Consider the following 22,643-nt stretch of genomic DNA (forward strand, 5'->3'; position numbering starts at 1 on the left):
ATAAATTAGTGAGCTTTACTCCTCCCAGGGACTTTGCCCCTGTAATAAGATGTTTCTAGGGACAAAAATGTCTTTTGGTAACTTCAGCTACCCCTACACAGGCAGCAGTCACCTTATCTTCTCATACAGTGATACTGCATATTTTTGGAAGAGCAATCTCCAACTTTTAAAGTTAATAATGCATAGCTTATTTCTCATCTGCAGATACCCAAATTTCATACCATTCTTACTCTAGAAAATTCTCAATAAATTGAACGTGGCTCTTTTCCTAAAATTATTCTGAATAATAATATAGAATGCTAGTTCAAAAGTAGGCAAGTTTATGTGATGGGACAGATGGATTAAAAGGAGAAAAGACCTTTCCACCAATGGCAGTATATAGAATTAGTAATTTTTGCTCTTCAAAGGTAAATGTTTCACAGAGACATGTAGGTAGATAGGTAGATAGGTAGGTAGGTAGGTAGGTGGGTAGGTAGGTAGGTAGGTAGATATCCCAACTAATATCTTGCAGTGAAGCAATATGTGGGGAAAGCTGTCTCCATTATATTGTCCTAAACTCTCTGCCATTTAACCAAAGACATTTCCAGAAAAATAATTTCACCACTATTTAAAAAGTCAATCCTTGTTCATTTGTATAAGGGAGAAAATGGTAGAAAAGTTGTGATATCAAGGGCAAAAAAATTATAAAGACCTTTTCCATAATTAAATTAAGCTTACTGTTTCATGGCAACCAACTGCCCCTTTACCAAGCTGAAAAACTAATAATGTCTTACATGAATCATGGGGTCCTAAATTAGGCATGTGGCTGTTTTGAAAACCCCCATTATTTCAAAGAAACAAAAGTATCTTAAGGTCACATTGTCTAGCCAATCATTTGATGTTCTTAGTTGCAGTGAAATAGTCTAATTATTTTCAAAGAGAAATTAAGTTTTGGAATACCATTCAGCAATGTTTTTCATTGCCCAGGATATATCAACTAAATAATGTTACTTTAAAATAAGTCCTTCTTGTTATCTGTGACCTTCATAGGACATTGTAATCCTTGCATGAAAGGATGAGATTGTGTCATACACACTGATACATCAGGCAAAATAGCTTTAGCTATATATAGCAGAAAATCCAAATTAACAGTGACTTAAATAAGATGGAAGTTTATTTTTCTCTCAAGTGTAAGAATTCGAGTAGCAGACAAGACATGGCAGCTCTAGCAGCTCCACAATAATTCAAGACCCAGGCTCCTTCCATCCTTCTGCTCCACCACCCTAGTATATGATTTGTAACCTCAAGGGCACCTCATGGTCCAAGATGGCGGCTCTTGAGCTCTGGCCATCACGTCTGTATTCTTGGAAGGAGGAAGGGTCAAAGTGATTTTCTCTAGATATTTTGTCTTCTTTTTAAGGAGCTTTCCCTGAAGACCCTCTCAGTAAAATTTGCTCAAAACTCAGTCACATGACTACCTAGTTTCAAGGCAATTTGGAAATGTAGTTTGTTAAACTGCATGAATTGCTGTCCCCAATAATTTAGGCATTATGTCATTAGGAAATGAAAATGGAATAGATATTGGATAGGCAACTTGCAGTCTCTTCTCAACAGGGACATCTCACTTTCATATAACTGTGTGTTGGTGGAGAAGACTGAGAATAGAGCAAGCTATAAGAGGGAGCTTGAGCACTCATGTTAAATTTAAGATGCCTATGAGACATCCAAATGGAGATGTTGAGAAAGTGGTGGGTGTAGGAGTATGGAGCATGGGATAGAGGTCAGGCAGAGCTGTAGATGTAAATTTGGGGGTCATAAAATATACGTGTTATTTAAATGCTACAGAACTGGACTATAATACCTAGCTAATTGATAGAGAAGAGAAGGCCAAGAATTGAGCCCTGGGGACTCCAAAGTCTAGAGTCTGGGAAAAAAGGGGAGGCCCAGCAAAGGTGGGAAGAAAACTAGGATAGAATGGTGTCTCTGGAGCCGAGTGAAGAACACGTTAAAGGAGGGCAGTGAAAAGGTGACCGCATCAATGAATTGACCAGTAACATCAAAGAATGTCTACTACTTTCTTGTAGTAGAAAGAGAAAAGTGAGTGGTGGACAGAAAGTGGGATGCTTCAAATTGGGGGTTTTTTGACTTGCCAAAAACTTAATATCAAATTGGGGTTTTGGAAGTGGTGCAGTTATTGCTAGTGATGAGGTGTAGGCTTACCACAGGAGTGGGTGAATGAGGACAAAAGGAGCTGGGAGTGAGTAGGTGAAGGCACTAAGGTAAGGAGCCAGGTGTTGCAGGGCTCACCTAAGAAAAGTCATCACAGATGGGAACAGAAGTAAGGACAGAGAGGAAAATAATAAGCTAGGTTCTACGATCTTCAGGAATGAATGGAGGGAGACCAGGAAGTCAGCTTGGGTAGAAGGGGTGGTTATTGGTTTGTACTCCCAAGGAGGGAGGAAAAGTGGGCTAGAAGTAATAAGGAAGGGCAGGATGGAGAGCAGGGTGTTTGGAGGAGCAGGCAGCTGCCACTTTTCAAGGGCTGCAGGAGAAAAGGGGCCTTCAGGAAATAGTCAAGTTTCAGTAGGAGCAAGAAGACAAAGAGAATTTTCAGAAAAAAAAGGTGAAGGATCTAGGAGATTTACTGTTGGCAGGAGTGGGAGATTGAGTCAGATTGGGGACGTTCAGGGCCATCTGGATATGAGGGTCTGGAAGTTGATGAATGACGTGGAAGCTCTGCTAAAGTGAACGAGGATGTAGCATGTAGTTAGGAAACAATTTGAAAATGTTTTAGAAGTTGTTACCACAGCCTCTTTCTTCAAATTGGTCCCATGGGCAGTTTGCCATGGTAAAGTAGGGTCTGTCTTTCCAGGAGAGGGGAGTTTTGGGGACCCTCTTAAGTCTAGCTGGTCAGGAAAGCACATCAGCCTTCCTCAATTCAGAGAAAGAGAGTTCAGCCCAGCATAGGAAGGCCTCTCCTACAGACATATCCAAAGATGGAATGGCCTGCCTCAGAAGGGAGTGAGTCTCTTTGTCTAGAGAAGCCAGGGAAGCCTCCACCCAAAGAGTGTTCAGATAATGGATGCTTTGATGCCCCTTCTTTTGCAATGCTCAAGATTCTGTATCAAGTGTAATGATAGACATTGATCTGCAGTCTACTTAAACCCTATGAAAACTTGATCTTGCATTTTGAGTAAGCTGCCACCAAGACTATGGTAGGTAGGTTCCTAGGTCACAGCATCTGAAATAAAAGGCTTGTATATTATTTGATCTAGTTCATATCCAAAGTCTTTATTAATATGGTTAAATATAGCAAATAGTACATTAGATAGTTCCTAATGTGTATTACATAGGTGAAACAGACCTTTAAAATGATGAAAAAATATATATTCCCTTTTGGTTACAAATCCAAACGTTTACCACAGTAGAAATCTTAAATCATGGATTAATTTTAACTATTTTTTGTTATATAAACATTACATGCACACATAAGTAAAAAAGCAAACACTACATAAGGAAAGACAATAAGAGTGAATCTCTTTCCTACCCCAGATTCCATCCATTCCCTAGAGATGACCACTTTTATCAGTTTCTTTTCTACCCTGGCTTTTGTTATTAATTGCGTCTTGGAGATCTTTCCACATCAGCACATTTAGACTTTCTTCGTTCATTTTAACAACTGCTTAGTATTTCACTGCATGGCTGTTCCACGGTTGGTTCAATCAGTACCCTGTTGAACATTTAGGATATTTTCATTTCTTGTTGATTTATTTAGTTATTACAACAATGCTACATGAGTATCCTCTTTGGCCATTGAGCAAATTCTACTGAGTAGAAGACATATACATATAAAATAAATTTCTGAAGATAGAAATGCCAGATCAAAGAGTATACACATTTCAAAATTTGAAAGATATTTGTCAAATTGCCCTCCAAAACAATTGCACCAATTTATGCTCACACTAACAATGAATTGCAGAGCCTCAGACAGCAAATTTTTTTTTGGAGACAGAGTCTCACTCTGTCACCCAGGCTGGAGTGCAGTAGCGCAGTCTTGGCTTACTGCCACCTCCGCCTCCCAGGTTCCAGCGATTCTCCTGCCTCAGCCTCCCAGGTAGCTGGGATTACAGGCAGGCGCCACCATGCTTGGCTAATTTTTGTATTTTTAGTAGAGACGGGGTTTCACCGTGTTGACCAGGCTCGTCTTGAATCCCTGACCTCCAGTGATCCACCTGACTCACCCTCCCAATGTGCTAGGATTACAGGCATGAGCCACCACGCGGGGCCTCAGATGGCAAATTTAAATAAGTCCTTTGAAGAGAGACTCAGATTGGCTTCATTACAAAGCACATAAGCCTTTGTAATATAACTACCTTCTAATTTACTTGTTTTAGAAACCTGAGTTTTTACCAGAGTTGAGTTAAATACAGAGTGCAGTTATGGTAGAGGTATTTGACCTCTCTAAATTAAATGACAAGGCCGATTTCCTACACAGAATCTCCAATTTCCACTGCAGTGTGTGCCCTTCATACCTCAAGATCATTGCTATCCCTACAGAAAGTCTGAGAAGCACACTGCAAGTTGACTTTCTACCTTGCAGTTATCAAAGCAGAGAGCCCCTACTGTGCACAGACACCATTTCCAATATCGTGCTATCTTTCATTCATCCCAAGTTTATGGCTTAACTCACACAGTTCAAACTTTCATAACCAGAGGATTTTTCTGGGCACTTGAATAGATGTTCTCTGTAAGGCTGGGCCTTATCTGGAAAAAAAAAAAAGAAAAAAGAAAAAAAACTGTATTGAACCAGTATTAGCCACATTACTGCTTCAGAGATGTATTCTTATAAGCATCTCCCTGGGGCTGGATCTCAGGAAGACAGCAGGCTAGTCTGTGTGCATAACCAGGCTAACCAGCTAGCAACCAGCATCAGGTCTGTTAGAAAGACCAAACCAGCTATGTGGGTAAAGCCACAGTCTTCGTGAAAACCAGGACCAAGGAATTCTTCTAATTAGAATACATCCAGCTTTTCAAACTTCATTGCATCTTATTTTCATGATCTAAACTGTCAGCAGTAAAAGCAGAAAGATTGGACTTGGCAAAGAAAGGCAGATTTTGTCACATTGCATATGTAGAAGGTGTTAAATGGCAGCAGAAGGCAAATTGTGGATGATGCTTTTTGTGTGTTACTGACATCTCTAGAGATGAAGATTTAAGTTGCCTTCGTCAGTCAAACTTGAATCTGTTATTATAAATTAATAATATGATTCCCCTCAACCATGAAGCTCTTTAAAAAAAAAGGTGGGAAGTGGGAATTTGTTATACTTGGAGGCTGGCATGTTCAATTAGGCATGGTAAGTTTCTCTTTTGATTAGATCTGAAGTAAACCAAATCATCTCATTTTAGTCATGGGCCTCTAAGCCTTTAGTTAAGGACTCTCAGCATGTGCCAGTGCTTCTGCTGCTAACCCACGTTTCAAATGAGATTTACAGGTACCAGATTACAATGTAAAGTTGAGGACTAAAGTTAAAATATAAACTAAGAACTCAGATTAAGTGAAAATTCATAGACATATGAAACCCAGGGGACAATACATGCTATAAGTTCACAAAATAGGGGCAACTACTGAATACATGTTAGCCAAATATAAAATCTTCCACTTTACAATAAAATAAATGATTGGGTAATATATAGGTTCCTCAAAAGAAAGAATTATTTTGTTTGATTCTGTTTTTTATATATAGGTCATCATAATCTTTCAACACTATTTCTTGAGCACCTACTATTTTCCAGATACAGTAAATCAGATCAAAACTCCCCCCAAATGAATAATGTCACAACCCACTTGCAGAGACACATACCCAAAATATGGGCTTTGACAAAATAACTCTGAAGAGAATTTTTATGTCCATTAGGAGGTAGTTGGGTTAAATGCTGGCAGGTCTTAGGATATGTGGCCTGCCTTTTTAGTAAAGTGATTCTTCATTCGTTTATCTCTTAGACATCCAGAGTTCCAGGGATGGGAACAAAAGAAGACATTTAAAGCTTCTGTCTAGCAGTCTCTACCTGGCTCAGAAATCCAAATCTGAGAATAAGGCAAACCTCTGAGAATTTCTTTGTGTGAGCCATTTGTATCTGTATATATGAGACTGAAATGTTCAAAAGATCAAGTTCCTAAAACAATGAAGCAGGTGATCTAAAATGATAAAGAACATCAGTTCTCAAGCACTGTCAGAAACGGCCACGATCAGTAAGTTGGCCCTTTTCCTGAAACATCATATTCTGCAGTCTGATACCTGCTGGGAGTTTTTTTGGTTTGTAAAATGCCAATTACATCTGAACTCAATTAGATTATCTTTTTATAAAAAAAAATGGAGGGGGTATTAAAATAAACATTAATTATAAACACTATTAGTCTTTGGAAACTTAACCACAGCATTAATCAAGCAGAAAGTCTGGCAGGTTTCCCGCAATGTGTTTCTAGGCTTTTCTTCTTTCTGTACCCCTAAAAAGGAAGGTAAGCACAGAATATCATTTCATATAGCGAAAAATCTGAGCACTTTCTCACACCCACAGCCCCTAATGTCATATTCTTTGTTGTTTGTGTTAATGTTGCTATACTCACAAACACTTGTGAGGACCAGCCTAGGCAGTGAGCATTGAGGGCACAGATGGAGAACAGCATCCTTATCCTTAACAGCCCCACAGGCTAGTTGGGGAGAGCATCAGTGAAACTCTTTTGAGGCTCTATGACAAGTGCCGTGATAGGATAGGTATCAGGTGCTATGATGGGGGAGAGGGACTCAGGGAAGGCTTCCAAAAGGATGAGATGCCTAAAGCAGAGTCTTGAAAAGGAATAAGACAAATTCCTTACGTTTCTTAAAAAGAAATAAGACAGATAAGAAGTGTGGAGAATTCCAAGCCTTGTGAAGAGTAAATCAGGAGGATGCAGGAGATGCAATTGAAAACTGGGAGACCAATTACAAAAGCACGTTCATATTTCTAACGATAAGGTGACCCTGCTAGGAAAGATGGTAGAACAAATTCACATTTGGGCTGATCCATCCTTTATGGGTGGCCACAAAGGTCATTCTTATAGAACATTATTAAAGAAAGCCTGAATGGGCACACGTGGGTAACCATATGAAAAGACAGCATTGGATTTGTCATTTACCCTTCGCATCAGGATGGCTCTCAAATGAAGCAAATGTTTAAATGGAACTGGAGGGCAAAGCTGCTAGAAAAACATGTTAGTTACTTCTATTACAATTAAAGTCCAAAAGTCATAAACAGATAAAGACAGCTATAGCTACAGAGATAAATGTAGATGTAGATATGCCTGATTCAGTATACATGCATATCTTTCTTAGCTCTGTCCACTAAGAAAGGCTAGGAGCAATGACATCTTAGTAGCCATAAGCACACATAGTTCTCAGATCTTGGTTTCTAAATACCATTTTCCAATAAAAGGAGTCAGTGCTTCTGGAGAACTGATTACTTCCAAGTGCTGAACCAGGAAACATACAAAATGATATTGAAACATCTTGTGATGCCAGAAAATAAAGAAATGCTTTGAAAAGGATGAAGCTTGTTGACTGAACACAGAAGCCAATCTGAAAAATATCCCAGTGGTCAAGACTGGAACAATTTAATTAACTGAATAAATAATGGGCCCACAGAATAAAAGAAATATGCACACATTTATACTATGTAAATAAATAATTGAATACTAAGTAAGAGAGACAAGACAGGTGTTACTTTCAGAATTCCAATTAATAAGTGTAGAGGAAATGAGGAAAAAAAGTCTTTTTTTATGCTAAGCAGACATAAATGGGGAGAAAAAGTTCTTAATAAGGAAATTCCGCTGCCTCATTTCATTGTATAATGGGTTTGGTCACCACTTGAGGTATAATTATGTATATATTCTCATTAATTACAGAAACTACTCCTATGATTGTGTCTGTAAATCTAATATAATTAAATGTTGTTAATCATCTCTATTATGTGGTTCATTAACAAAATATTTACTAAAGACACTTTACAAAATACTTTATTACAGAGTAATTTAATTTTTACTAATATCAGTGTAGCCCTGTAATAAGTAGTTTGCATCTTGCTTCACAAAAATTAGAAAAAAATAATTTAGAGGTTGTACTTCAAAAACAGATTTGGGAATAAATAAAATTCTGTTTTTGGTGGTTTTGTTTAAGATGAAATTATTATTTTTAAGAAATAAAAATTTCTTTAAAATTTTCATGGCACATGTATACATATGTAACTAACCTGCACAATGTGCACATGTACCCTAAAACTTATAATAATAATAAAAAAATTTTGCTTTTAAGAATAAAAATTAAGCCTGCCTGTATTAGGTAAATTAACTGTTCCAGTAAGATAGTTGGTAGAATAAAAGAGGATTTGTTTCTTCTAGTTGCTAAGTGGCATCTCGTGTGGAGGAACTTTCACTATTATTCTCTGGGCCTCCATACCCTCGTAAGAAGGCCTCCACCATCCATCAGAGCACAAATCTGAAGTCTCTTCCTCACTTCAGGCTAGGGACTCTACAAGGGAACCAGCCAGATCTGTCTTATTCACCAAATACAGCCCAGTACATAGCACAGTTTTTTGTTTTTTGTTTGTTTGTTTTGTTTTGTTTTTTTGTTTTGTTTTGTTTTTTTAAACTATTTGCTGTGTGTTAGTTTGTGACTTGTACTAACTTGAAAGGAAGCTTGACTTCCCAGAGGAGCTGATCATAGCGAGAGCTTCACTATAAGACAGTGTAGGCCTGTGATGGGTGAGGCATGATTATAGGACACTTGTCGAGGGATACTAAAGATGGCAGAGGGAAGATCCCTTTCCCAGAGAAGACTGCTCTCTGCTGGGGAAAGCAGGCATGTGGGCAGCAAGCTGGAATAAGGACTGTAACATGTACAAAGTGCCATGAGAATGTTGGGTTTCCACTTCGAAAAGAGGGGTGTGTGCAGAGAAACCTTCAGGTTGGACATTGAGTTAGGCCTTGATGAATGAGGGGCAGCTTAATAAAAAAAATGAGGAGCCAAGGCCCAGCTTTCCCTGCCCTGATCTTTATGATGTTCACCTAACCTTCTGTCCTGTGGAAAGGGCTCCTTTGCACATGCACCTTATTGACCTTGGAGATGTGCAGAGGGGGACAACTGATGTGTCTCCCCTGCCTTCCACCACTGGAGTATAAACACCTGGTACACCCCATTTTTCTCCTACTTACCTCTAGAAAGTTCCTGGGGCCCCATAGGTAGACACTCAGTTCCACTGGGGCCGTGGGCTTGGAGGGTCATTGGCGTACAGGAAGCACATCACAGAGTCATAACCTCATCTACTTGCCTAGAAACCATGAACACAAGGATTTGTTGCACCCAATCTGATACTGGAGATATACCAGTGAACAAAACCAGTGAAAAACCTTGCCCTTTTGAAGCTTGTCTGCTGCCAGTGGAAAGCACCAAATAATCTATAGTCATAATGATATAGTATATTAGACGGTGATAACTACTTTAGAGAAAATAAACCTGGGATAAGAAATGCTGGAGAGAGAAGCTATAGATTTCAATAGGCTGCTCAGACAAGCCTCAATGAGGTGACATTTGAACAAGCTCTGTGGACCTCTTGGGGAAGAATACTCCAGGTAGAGCGGCCAGACAATGCCATGGCACAGAGGTGAGATTGTGCACAGCGTTTTCAAGAAACAGCAAAGAGACCAGCGTGGCTGGAGCAGTGAGAGAGGAGAGGGGTAGCGTACAAGATCAGGGCAGTCAGGATGAGTTTCACTGGACAGAATCAGTAAGACTTTGGCTTTCACTTTGACCTAGGGACCCACTGCAGGATTTTGCAGAGAAGTAAGTGCCATGTTCTGTTTTACTGATCACTAAAGATGCTGGGATGAGACTGGCTGGGGCGGAGAGGGAAGGGTAGAAGGGGGAGACTCAGACCAGCAGAATTATTCCTGTGTGACTTGGTGCTGGTTGGGTGGGCGTGCGGAGTGGGGAGTGGGAAAGGGGTGGAAGGAAGAAGTGGTCAGATTCTGAAAAATTTTTTAAATAGAGACACCAGATTTGCTGGTAGATGGCATGTGGGGTGTGAGAGAAACAGGGGAGCCCAGGATAACTTCACGATGCCACACCAGTTCTGTTGCAAGCCTTCTGAGAGTGATGAAGGCTTAACTTAAGTCTCTGCCTAACTTAAGTCTCTGCTTCCAGAAAAAAAAGGAAAGGAATAAATGGGAGGAAAGTTCAGACACACTTTTGCTTTTTAAGCTACCTGCCAAGCCATAAACTTCAAAGAAAGAGACAAGAAAGGCAGAACCGAAAACACAAAAATAGATTTTAAAAGGCTGATTTCTAGTTTTTCCTCCTGTGTTATTTTTTCCTTTCTTCTCCCAAGCCATGGTCTGTTCACCGAGGTGTGTGTGGCCACTCTCTTTGAATCTTTTTCTCTCTTTTGTCCCATCGTTGTTTCTGTGTTGCAGATGCTTAGAATGTTCTGTAGCAGCTGGAAGTTAATCTGATCACCACCCCAGTAACCCTGCCTATTATAGACTTGGTGGGAAAGATGGGAGGGAGGGAATTTCCAAGGGGCTGTTTTAATTAACAGCAGAAGAGAAACAAAATTCATTTCCTTTGAGTGAACAGACCCTCCAAACGTTGTTTTTCCATGCAGCATGAAGCTTCTGTTTTATGTCAGAATGATCTGGTCAAGGATTTTGATTGCTGGTTGTTTTTCGAAATTCACATTCGGCTCTTATGCTTGGATCTTTTACTTCCGCACTTCCCTACCACCCCCTCAACATACACTCCTCTGAGGACACTCAGCTGGTACTCTTTTGCAAATTTCAGACCAAGCTAAACTATATTAAAATTATATACTAGGTTTTGACGTAGGTGCCTCACGATTTGAGCAGTTTGCTATTTCTGAGATTTTTAACTATACAAATATCTGTAGCTATGTAAAAGTACAACACTTTAAGGGTTTAGACCACAAGAGAGTATGTTTTTTAAAGTTGCCTTGAAACATGTTAAAAATAACTCCTTCTCTCACCTTGAAAAGTACTCAAAAATATCATAATTCTTTTTTGGCAGGCACAGTGTTACACAATCATTTCTTAGATTCGTTCCTCTATGCCACCCTTTATGGCAATTTGGAATCTGTGCCTGAAATATCTGAGCAATCCCTTTACCACCAAGGTCTGCACCTGCAGGTGCTAGGCATCAATTCTATTTTAAATATCAATCTTCTTTTCAGTAATTTAGGAGAAGAATTTCCTGTCATCTACTTCCATAATAATAGCAACCCTTTCTGAATAGCAGTTCCTAAGCACTTGCTGTTTATCAGAGGCCATTGAAACATGCAATGGGTATTAACCCATTGGACCTTCCAAGGTCTGTTTTAGCTGGATGCTCTTCTTAGCTCCATCTTACTTATTCTGGGCCTGAGGTGGAGAGGGGTTAAGAACCTGGTGCTTCATGAGGTTCTTTTGAGCAAATCCATTTTGCTGCAGCAGTAGTCCCTTGGTCTGAATTTTGGCCCTGCAGGTGATGAGGGAAAGCTGATCATCATGTCCCCATTTTAAGATTGCAGAGGTATCAACTTTTAAGCCCAGAAAGCCAGCTCTATCACCTTGACCTTCTCAATTGCAGAAAGATCTAAAATGATCCTTTTTCTAATCAAGTTTTGGGGGATTCACTGAAACTTGAACACCAGTCCAACAAGGCCCTGTATGCTTAAACTCCTGGGTCTGAATGTGGCTGATTCTCCAGCTCGGCCTGTGTGGATTGAGAGAAGAGAGGATGGCAACAATTCTCCTACAGCAACTCAGGACTACATCACCCTTAGATTCTGTTTGATTCTCTTTTTCCTCTTACTTACAGAGTTCTTTCAATGCCACACAATGTGATAAGCCCTTTACACATATTTTCTCACAGAAGACCCCTGCAGCTCAGCCCTTCCCTGGATGACAGGCAGAAAATGAGCCCCTCTTCCCCAAGTGAGTACAGGACATGTATGGACATCGTATGTCAGTAGTAACTCTACCAATACCACTGGAATCCCTACTTAACAGATCAGCCAATACCACTAGAATCCCTACTTAACAGATGGGAAAACTAAAGCACAGAAATATTTAGAAACTCACCACAAATCACCCAGCAGAGACAGTGAGAGAGCTAGGGCTTGAACTCAGATCTACCTACCTCTCAATCACATCCATTTAACCTCCATTTAAGCATGAAATTGTGCTGTCCCGACACACACACCTTGTTTGCTGTTCTTCACAGTTTGTGACTTGGGAATGAACAGATCCTGAAAATGCCATGTCTTCCTACCCCAAGGCAGAGAGGATCACTTCAAAAATCACAGGTTCTCTGCTGGCTTCTGCCCCAGGTCCTTCATGCTCACATATATCCTGTTAGCCTCATCCTCACAGCATTTCTCAGAAGGTGCCCTGTGATGATCTCAGGCGTATCCAGTGGGCTGGAATCAGCGAATCTGGTTTGTCAGGCTCTGCCCCACCACCCTGAAGGATTACACATGTGTGCCACATTCTGAAGGTGGGCCCTCAACTGCAGCCTTTCTAGAAACTAATCTTTAACGGAAAATCCTTCTAGCCTATGGAGCAGCCATTGTCAGCACTTAGGATGTGGAATGGCTGCCAGGTCATATGAGTTGCGACAAAGAATCATCTAGGAGGGAGGTTGAGTTGCAGAAGTTGAAGAGGTCTGTGGAGAAGACAGCTCCCAAGCAGCCTTGCTGCTTTGGCTTGCTGCCCCTAAGGCAGCAAGAGGACACAAATAACGCTAATCCCTCTTACTGTTCAATAGCACAGAAAACCTGAGGTGCTGCTGCAGTGGGAAAAGAGTAACATGCAGTCTCACTGGCCTGTAAGATATTTGAGAACCTATAAAATTCCAATTCTAGGGTTATCTCCTACCCTGTTCTCCTAGATTTTCCTTGGAGATTTGGGGAAAACCAGCCCATGAGTGCCAGTGGCCAACACTATTCTGAAAGATGCTTCCTGGCAGAGGGCATGGCTCCCCTTCCAGGCTTTTGGGTCCCTTTTATTATCATTTCTCTCTGGCACACACCTAAACTCTGAAAAGATTCTTGTAACCACAAGTGATATGTCATTAGCTTGTTTCTATCCAATATTTTCTGTGTCATGATTCATGATTTTAGGACATTATTTGAGTTGAGTTATTTTAGGTTTTATTTCCACAGACCTATTTGTTGCCGCTTCTGAATGCTTTCCTGCTTTATTATTATCTTACAGATAATTTTCCAATAGCAAATATTGATCATCTATATTTCTTAGAGTGGCAGGATGTTCTGAGTTCAAACAATAACCCTGAGACCATGATGGGATGGTTTTATTAGAAGAAGCATCATCTCCAATAAAGTTTCAGAACCTCCTTTTTTCCTCTTCTGGGTGGAAAACCAGATGATTTGGGACTTTTGGAGTTGTCTTCTGCAAAAAGTAACTCCTCTTTAGGCTGAGGACTGCAGAGTACTCAAGCTCACTCTTATTATCAGTTTATCTAGTCCTCAAATAAGACTAGGTTTGGCAGCCAGGAAAGTATCTTGCATCCACACAGCCTGGAAAACCTTCAGGCAATCATAGCCCCTGCCTGCCTCCTCCATCCTTGCATTTCTTTTTCTCTCTTTTTTCTTTCTTTTCTTGTTCTTCTTTACCACCTCCTTTTCCTAGTCTCCAGGATTTCTTTTCCCTTTTTCTTCCCAGAGTTTCCCTTGGAAATTAAATAGAAACAACCAAATTCAAGCTACCTTCCAGGGTGGTGAATCTAATGCTGACCTTCAACATTCCTCATGGATGGAGTCGTGCCTATCACCTCATCCTTCTTTCTCACTCCTTAGGAAGCCCAAGCCACACACCAACCTCCTTTTCTGCATGAAATATTTTCTTTCCTACTTCTTTTGAGAGTGTACTCAGTGGTGCACATTCATTGCCTAGACTAAGGTACTTATGGCCTAGAGATTGCCTTTGTTGTGGCAAAGAGACCAGGCTTGTGACTAATGGAGCCGTGAGCAGAAAGGGTCACAGCTCATGTCATTTTCACCATTGGAGTCCATTGATCTGACTCTAGTTTACAGGTGCTGTCACTCCCAGCCAGTCACACAAGTCATCACTATGACCACACGCCATGATTCCAAACCATGGAGGTGGGCAGTGGGTGCCAATCTGCCATGCTTTATCCTAGGAAAAGAAGCTCTCCAGGAGAAACATATTTGTTTGGTTTGGTTCTAAATAAAAAAGTAGAATGAGATCCCCTGTTAATATGCTGCTAGAGAACACAGCCGGAAAAAAAATACATCGTGGGAAAACTGTAGAGGTTGTGGTGTTTTGAGATACTCATTATATCTGAATCTAGGCAATAATCAGTTTAAAATGAGAATTTTTTTATACCTTGAATGTTCCCAAGGAAGAAAATAAAGGATAAAAAGAAGAGGAATGTGCTGTTTCCCTAATCTCTGCACTTTTGCTTGCTTTTTTTTTTTTTTTTTTTTTTTGGCTTATTGCATGCATTTACTTATTATGTCAATAATAAAGAAGAAATGAAACATCGCACTTGTGTTACAGCTGTTTAAAATGATTACTTTGAGAATGGCATTTTTCTAGTAACTTTTTTTATGTTTCCATAAGTTATTGGGGTACAGGTGGTATTTGGTTACATGAGTAATTTCTTTAGTGGTGATTTGTGAGATTTTGGTGTACCCATCAACCATATGTACACTGCACCATATTTGTAGTCCTTTATCCCTCGTCCCCCTCCCACTCTTCCCCCCAAGTCCCCAAAGTCTATTGTATTATTCTTATGCCTTTGCATCCTCATAGCTTAGCTCCCACGTATCAGTGAGAACACACGATGTTTGATTTTCCATTCCTGAGTTACATCACTTAGAATAATAGTCTCCAATCTCATTCAGATCACTGCAAATGCTGTTAATTCATTCCTTTTTATGGCTGCATAGTATTCCATCATATATATATGTTGGAATATTTTTATATATATATTATATATATATAACTATATATAATATATATATAACAGTTTCTTTATCCACTCGTTGATTGATGGCCATTTGGGTTAGTTCCACCACTTTGCAACTGTGAATTGTGCTGCTATAAATATGCATGTCCAGCACCATTCCCAAAGCATCTCATCACCAGCATTACTTGCTGCACTCAGTTGATCCTTCCTTGCTCTAAATCCACAAATGGAATCAGTTGCCTTCTTGATGCCTTAATTGCAGCTGACTCAGCTAATTTGGAAAGCTGTGATGCATGTTCCTTACTCGTTTAGAAACAGCAATGTTAATTATAAGACAGGTTGAGTATCCCCTATCTGAAACGCTTGGGACCAGAAGTGTTTCAGATTTCAGATTTTGGTTTTTTCAGTTAGGGATACTCAAAGTGTAAATGTTTGAAAATGGAAGTCAAATCAAAGGACCCCTGGGCTTGGCTTTCCTTCCCAGCCCATTGTCAAAATCTGGTCTGGAATGAGCATTTAATTTCAGAGAAATGGCCATGCCTCCAGAGCAGCTCTGTTTCTCTAGACCTGTTTTGGATCTCAGCAGTAGGGAAGCTTTAGTGTTGCTTGGTGCTTTTGTTAATTTTGTGAGCAACTGGGAAGGGAGGGAAGAGATTCTCAAATAGAGAATCGGGCTGTAAAATCTACAAAGGCAAGAAAGTACCCTTCAGGAAGGTCCTGGTGCATTGGGGTTGGACAGAATGGAGTGGTCATGCTATTAGTGCAGCGTGACTGAGGAGGCCACATGCCTGCTTGGCCCTGAGACTCTCTTCTTTCTCATTGTGTCTCCTTCCTGCCACTTTCTTTTGCTTCAGGGAGGTTCAGAGAAAAGGCTTCAATTCTCCACAAGATCGCCAAGAAGAAATGTCATGTGGATGAGAACGAGCGGCAGAATGGGGCTGCCAACTACGTGGGTGAGTGCAGGGAAACATCCACCCCATACCTTTCCTGGGGGAAGCGAGGGGAGCAGAGAGTCAGGACCAGTGTGGGCACCCCTGACTCAGTGCAGACACACACCGCTGCAGCACAGCCCTTCCCTGTGCAACAGGAAATGAGTCCCTCTTGCCCTAGTGTGTACAGGGTATGCATGGACACAGTATGTCACCAGTAACTCTAGAAGTCCAAGAAGAGTAAATTTATTCTCTGAGGAACCTGAAGTAAAACCATCTCTTAACTAGTCATCTCCATTCAAGAATAGAAAATCACTGTATTTCAGGGATTCCACATAAACAGGATACATGCACACGCATACACGCACACGTACACAATGTCATTTAATGTTTAATCAAAGGTGAGAGTCCCCTTTCTGTAAGTCTTGACTGGTAACCAGATTTTTATACCTGTGATATTGCTTATGGCACACACTTGGTCACTCCTGAACTGAGTGACAGAGTCCTTTTGAGATGATGCTGCCTCTCGTTTTTAAGAATTCAGCAGTAACAGCCCCCAGGTCTCTTTTCACTGACTTTTGCAGAGCTCCTGTATGACAAGATTGTGACATTCAGGCATCTTATTTTAAAATGGAACATGATGTTCCTTCTCTCTTGTCTGTAACTATAATATAGCTCTCTTATTCTAAATTCAAACTAAATTTAACCTGATCTGGATCTATGCTATAAACGAAGCTATTACCCAAGTAACTAAAATTATCTGCAGACAAAATTCAACAGCATTGCTCTCAAAATACTGACACTCCGTAGAAGAGTTTCTGCCTTTCCTGTTATCCCAACTTCTACCTCAGGGAAAATTTTTGGCTGAGAAACAGTTAAGATGCAATTAGATACAAAAAGAAAAACTGGAAAGAAGTCAGCTAAAATGTTAACAATAGTTACTTCCTAAAGCTGGGATTATGAGTTATATATATTTTTTCTGCTACTTTATGCTTCTATAAAGTTTTTCAGAATAAGCATATTTTGGTTTTGTACTATAAAAATGTAAAGCTACACCATGAAAGTCTACCGCATAGGTTGAGTTTTGTTTGTGATGTTTAGATTCAACTACACAAGCTATTTTTTCTGCTTCACATGTTGACTTGTCTTTTATAGAATGAGGTAGCTTGGAGTAAAAGAATTAGAGTCCTGGGCTCAGTCCCAGTCCTCCTCCTCCTAATGACTGGGCAACCTTAGACTTGGATTTAATCTTTTTTAAGGAGGTAGGACACTTAATGCCAAGGATTCTTCTAATGTTATTGGGGCTCTCAATGACTTTGAACTAGAAAATGTTATTGGGTCTCTGAATGACTTTGTAACTAGCTAATGCTTTTCAAAGTAAGTCCAAGATTTATTTTCATATTTTCTTTTATTATGAACCTTCAGCCTGCTGTGTAAAAGCACTTTATAAGCTAAGATGTGCACACACAGGTTAGATATTATGCCTGGCAGGCAGTCTCTGCTCATCTGTTCATCTCTGTTCTTGGACATGTTAACTCCCCTTTTACCCAGTATTTTGTGTTGCTAGGGTCAATTTGACCATTGCAGGCAAATCCTAAGGTTTTATCACATCAGCCAATAGAATTCTCCAAACAGAGTTTTATTCACCCAAGGTTCTTCATGATTTTTTATTTAAATAACTGAATCAAGCATACTAAGATAAACTGGCATAGCCACATGCAGCACATCACATACGTATCGCTGTCACTACTAAAAACTTGGAAAGATAAAGTAAATTTGAGTTTCTATGGTTTTCCATATTTAAATCTATTCATGTGTCTATATTCCACAACTAAATACATAAATAAACATAAATATTTCCCTATGATTTCCAAAATTTGGCTGCTTCAAACTCCACAATTTTTATGTAACTCTCAAATTATTTTCTTAAGCACCAGTGATGGAAATGTCTAGTCCCTCTGAAGTTGCTAGGAAAAAAAAAGCACATTCTTATGTTTGATGAGCAGCTGATACTGCTCGGATCTGATAATGATGAGCATTCTGATACCCCCAGCAACCCTGACAGCATACTACAGCCTCATTGCATCCCAAAATCCATGATTTGACCCAAAACAGCCAGAGTGTGTGCTTTCAATAGGAACCTTTTAATTTCCCTCGCAATGAAGTTCAGCAGACCTCAGTGGTGCTGGAACACTGATCACCTGGAGATACTCCTCTTTGTCATGACAAAAAAAAAAATTCTTCTAGTGAAAGGCAGGCACTATAATAAGGATCCAAATAGTTTATGCTTCTTGGTTGCTCTGTACAAGGCACTATGCTAAGTGTTTTATATGCATTTTCTTATTTAATCTTTACAGAAATACTCTTTGATCATATTGTTGTTGTTAGTGGTAGTAGTAGCAACAGTAATAGTAGTAGTAGTATTGTTACCATCACCCCAGTTTTACAGATGAAGAAGCTGAATTTCAGAGAGGTTGAGTCACTTGCAAAGGGTGAAACAGCACAAGTTGCAGATCCAGAATATGAAGCCAGGCCTGTCTGATTCCCAGTGTTACAGACCCCCAGTGCTTAACCATTACCCTAGAGTCACTTTTCAAGTGTCAAATCTGCACTTGCTGACCCTCTGGCTTTACTCTAGCTAAATGTTCTCTCTGATTCAGGAATGACACAGCCTTTGGCCTCTATTACTTGTCGAGCTCCCCCTTGCCTTGCCTGCAATAGGATGCTCAGGTGTGGAGTGTGCTAAGTTGTATTCACCAGGCTGCCCTGCCCATGGCCACCTAGGCACTGGAAGAGTTTCCACTCACAGAGCCTGAATTACAGCTAAACATAATGTCCCTTGGAGGTCAACCTGTCGAACTCTCTTATTTCACAGATAAGATTCCCAAGTCCCAGAGGAAGAAGGGAACTAGCCTAAGACAGCAGCCTGATCAAAGCAGGGTAAAGTCTAGGACCCTGAAGCCCTAGCTAATATCCTTTCCAGAGTACAGTATCAAAGAAAAGATATTACTGTAAGAAAATATCTGAAGGGTACAGTCCAGGGTGTAAACAATAGTATGTAGATTGCGTGTGGTTTTGGTTTTGAAATGTCTATGTTCATGTTTCCTGAGTAGCTAGTTGGTAAATTTGCCTAGGCTCAAGAAAGGCATATCATGGGAGCTGATAGGGCACCCAAGGTAAAGTGTCATGCCAGAGCAGGAAGCCAGGGCGCTATTAAGGGGGCAGGCCGTATGCTGAAAGACATGGGGAAGAACGGTAAAAATCCTTTCCCGCTTGGCTCAATATCAGCCCTGGGCCTTATCGCCCCTGGGACACCACTATCCTCTGCTTTAGCCCAACATTTTAGGAAGCTCTTTTCAATATTGCTCTTTACCCCCATTGATTCCATTTGCTTTCTCCCTCTCTCTCTCTCTCTCTGTGTGTGTGTGTTTAAATTATATCACAGAAAAAATTGAGCTTCCAAACAGCACCAGCACAGATGTTGAAATGACACCATCCAGTGATGCTTCAGAACCTGTACAAAATGGAAATCTCTCCCACAACATTGAAGGTGCAGAAGCCCAGGTATGGCTTTTCTCCATTGCTCTACTGGGCTGTTGTTCTTAATTGATATCCTAGCGTGGCGGCACAGACCCTATATTCTCCTTGGAAGCCCCAGCTCTCAGCTGGGCAGGAATCAGGTAGGGCCTTATACATCCTTGTGTGTATTTCCTAGTGCCACCCCAGGGTCCCACATGCAGCAGCCTCTACATTTATGAATATTCTCTAAGCCACTGTTTCTCCAGGTGAGGTTGAAGGACTCATGCATCAGTATCTCCTGGGGACGAAAACGTAGATCCCTGGGCCGTATACCAGGTGTGGTGAAACAGGATCACTGGGAAGCAGCACATCGGAATTAGCATTTTTAATTAGCATCCAAGGTGATTTTTAATGTATGATAAAGCTTGATACCTGCTGCAGTTTAATCCTTTCTCTGTGTCTTTAAGGTCAGTGTTAAGTAATAGAGAAACCACAGCCATCAGACTCAGTGAGCCCCCTTTGGCTTTCTCTGTCCCTGTGGTTGAAATTAACACTCTCTGGCCCAACCCATTATTCAATGGCACAACCACTTGAACTTTTCAGTCTAGTAGTTGTAAAACCTAACATTTATCAAACACCTACTATTTGCCACAGCTTCGGTACTAGGCATTTTACATATGTATTAGTCCATTTTCACACTGCTATAGAGAACTTATGAAGAAAAGAGGTTTAATTGACTTATAGTTCCACAGGCTCAACAGGAAGCATGACTGAGAGGCCTCAGGAAACTTATAATCATGGCAGAAGGTGAAGGGGAAGCAAGCATGTCTTACCATGGCAGAGCAGGAAAGAAAAAGAGGGAATGGAGATGTGCCATACACTTTCAAGCAGCCAGATCTCATGAGAACCCACTCAGTATCACGAGAATAGCAAAGGGGAAATCTGCCCCCCAGATTCAATCACCTCCCACCAGGCTCCTCCCCGCAACATATGGGGATTACAATTTGAGATGAGATTTGGGTGGGGACACAGAGCCAAACCATATCAACATATGTTATCACCTTTAACCTCACAGCTGAAGGTGTAGGCATTAGTAGCTCCTTTTTTTTTTTTTTTTTTTTTTTTTTGAGACGGACTCTCACTCTGTCACCCAGCCTGGAGTGCAGTGACTCAATCTCAGCTCACTGCAACCTCCACCTCCTGGGTTCAAGCAATTCTCCTGCCTCAGCCTCCTGAGTAGCTCGCACCACCACACCCGGCTAATTTTTTTTTTTTGCATTTTTAGTAGAGATGGGGTTTCAGTTGATCAGGCTGGTCTCGAACTTCTGACCTCAGGTGATCCACTCGCCTTGGCCTCCCAAAGTGCTGGGATTATAGGCGTGAGCCACTGCGCCCGGATAGTAGCTCCATTTTATAGTTGAGGAAACTGAAGCTCAGTGAGATGAAGTAGTTAATTGGGGTTACCTAGTTTGTAGATGGTAGAGCTGAGATTTCATCTCAGGACCATCCAACTGTACAATTTCCACCACTCTCTCTAGAACACAGTTGCTCAAAATGTAGGCAGAACCACCTTTGGTGCTTGTTAGATTTCTGGATCTCATCCTGATCAGGCGAATCAGAATTTCTAAGACCTGGAGCCCCAAACTTGCATGTTAATTAGGCATTTTAAAACTTGCATTTTACCTAGCTTACTGTTTCTCAAACTTTAATGTACTTACAAATTCTCTGGGGAGGTCATATTAAAATTCAGATTCTGAATTTGTCAGGTCTGCCATGAGGCCTAGAGTCTGCAGTTCTAATGAGCTCCCCAGTGATGCTGATGCTGCTGGTCCAAGGACCATACTTGGAGTAGCACTACCCTAAAGTTTGAAAGCACTCTCTAGACAGAACTTCCCCCAATGAGCTGAAAAGTGATACAGTGCCTGCAAATAGAAACCAGACTACAGTCAATATAACCTAGCAGCCACTTCTTAAGAAAAAAAAAATGCTAATTGTTGCCTGTTACCCTTATTCTCTGATAGAAATTACATATTTCTTTCCTAAGGAAAGTTTCTTCATTTAACAGAAAGAATAAGGAGCCTGCCACTCCTTCTGCCCTTGTCTCCTCTGCCTTCTATGCTCCTTACCTTCCTGCCCAGAGCCCTGTGGTCCCTTTGCATTAGCTCAAGAGTGAGCTGGCAGAGCAGCTTATGTCCACATGGATAAGCAGCGTGTGGCAGCAGGAGGCAGGCCCCAAGGACATCTGGCTGCCCTTGGGGATGGCACAGTCATAGGTGTGCAGAGGGCAGCCTCATCCCCATGCCTCTCCATCTGGCTGACAGAGGGACATCTGTGCCCCTGCAAGGGAGGACCTTGCTGCAGGGGAGCAAAAGAGTCCCAGATGACCCCTCTCTGAGCAGAGCTGTGGCCCTAGGTCTCCACAAAGGGGAACAGGACAGATTTGTGCACCACCCTGCTAGGCTCAGAGTTCAAGAGCAATCAGGTCTTCACTTGCAATCAGATGACCTGGACCTCAGGAGCAATCAGGTGACCTGGGCCTGTAGGTCACCATGGCCCACTGTAGGACAGCCTGGTAGTGAATTCTGGATCCACCAGGGTCAAGTTACCTAGCTTCCCTGAGCTTTAATTTAGTTGCCTCATCTGTGAAGTGCAGGTAGCAACAGTACTTGCTTCATTGCAGCTATCATAAGGGTTAAATGAAATAATGTACATAAAGCCCTTATTACAGAGTTAGATGCTAGATATTGATATTATGTATTCATATTTATCATTAAAACACCATTCGAGGTGTCCTTTCCTTGAAAGAGCTCATTGTATGTAAAGTGAAATGGTTTTATGTATCTAATATTTGGGGAGTATTCAGGGTATAAATAATCAGTGAACGTTTGTGTTAGGTAAATAATTATGACCTGGTATGATCTTAGAGGTCTATACAAAGTGCTCTGAGAGCCTGCCAAAGGAAGAAGTTGGTCCTAAACAGAGGAGATGTAAAAACTCCATAGAAGAGGCAACATTCAAGCTGGGTGTTGATGGGTGAGTAGGAGTTTGTCCCTCAAAGAATAAAGAAATAACCAAAATGACAACATGTGCAAAGGTGTAAAACCTTAAGAGGGAAAGTCATGTTTAGTGATTGGAGAGAAAGATGATAGAACTGGAGCCTAAAATACAAGGTGAGGAGTCA

At 40.9% G+C, this 22,643-nt stretch overlaps 1 protein-coding gene across 3 annotated transcripts in view; it reads left to right on the forward strand.

Moving 5' to 3' along the window:
• The window catches only part of SLC24A2 (solute carrier family 24 member 2), a 276,357-nt gene that overhangs the window by 197,208 nt on the left and 56,506 nt on the right, over window positions 1-22,643 (forward strand). For all 3 annotated transcript variants that reach the window (XM_024930150.4, XM_024930152.4, XM_024930151.4), the window contains 2 exons: window positions 15,869-15,967; window positions 19,389-19,507. In XM_024930150.4, the coding sequence (XP_024785918.1) occupies window positions 15,869-15,967; window positions 19,389-19,507 (218 nt within the window). The remainder of the gene's footprint in view (window positions 1-15,868; window positions 15,968-19,388; window positions 19,508-22,643) is intronic.

Source organism: Pan paniscus, chromosome 11 (assembly GCF_029289425.2).
Source record: "Pan paniscus chromosome 11, NHGRI_mPanPan1-v2.0_pri, whole genome shotgun sequence".
NCBI classification, from domain to species: domain Eukaryota; kingdom Metazoa; phylum Chordata; class Mammalia; order Primates; family Hominidae; genus Pan; species Pan paniscus.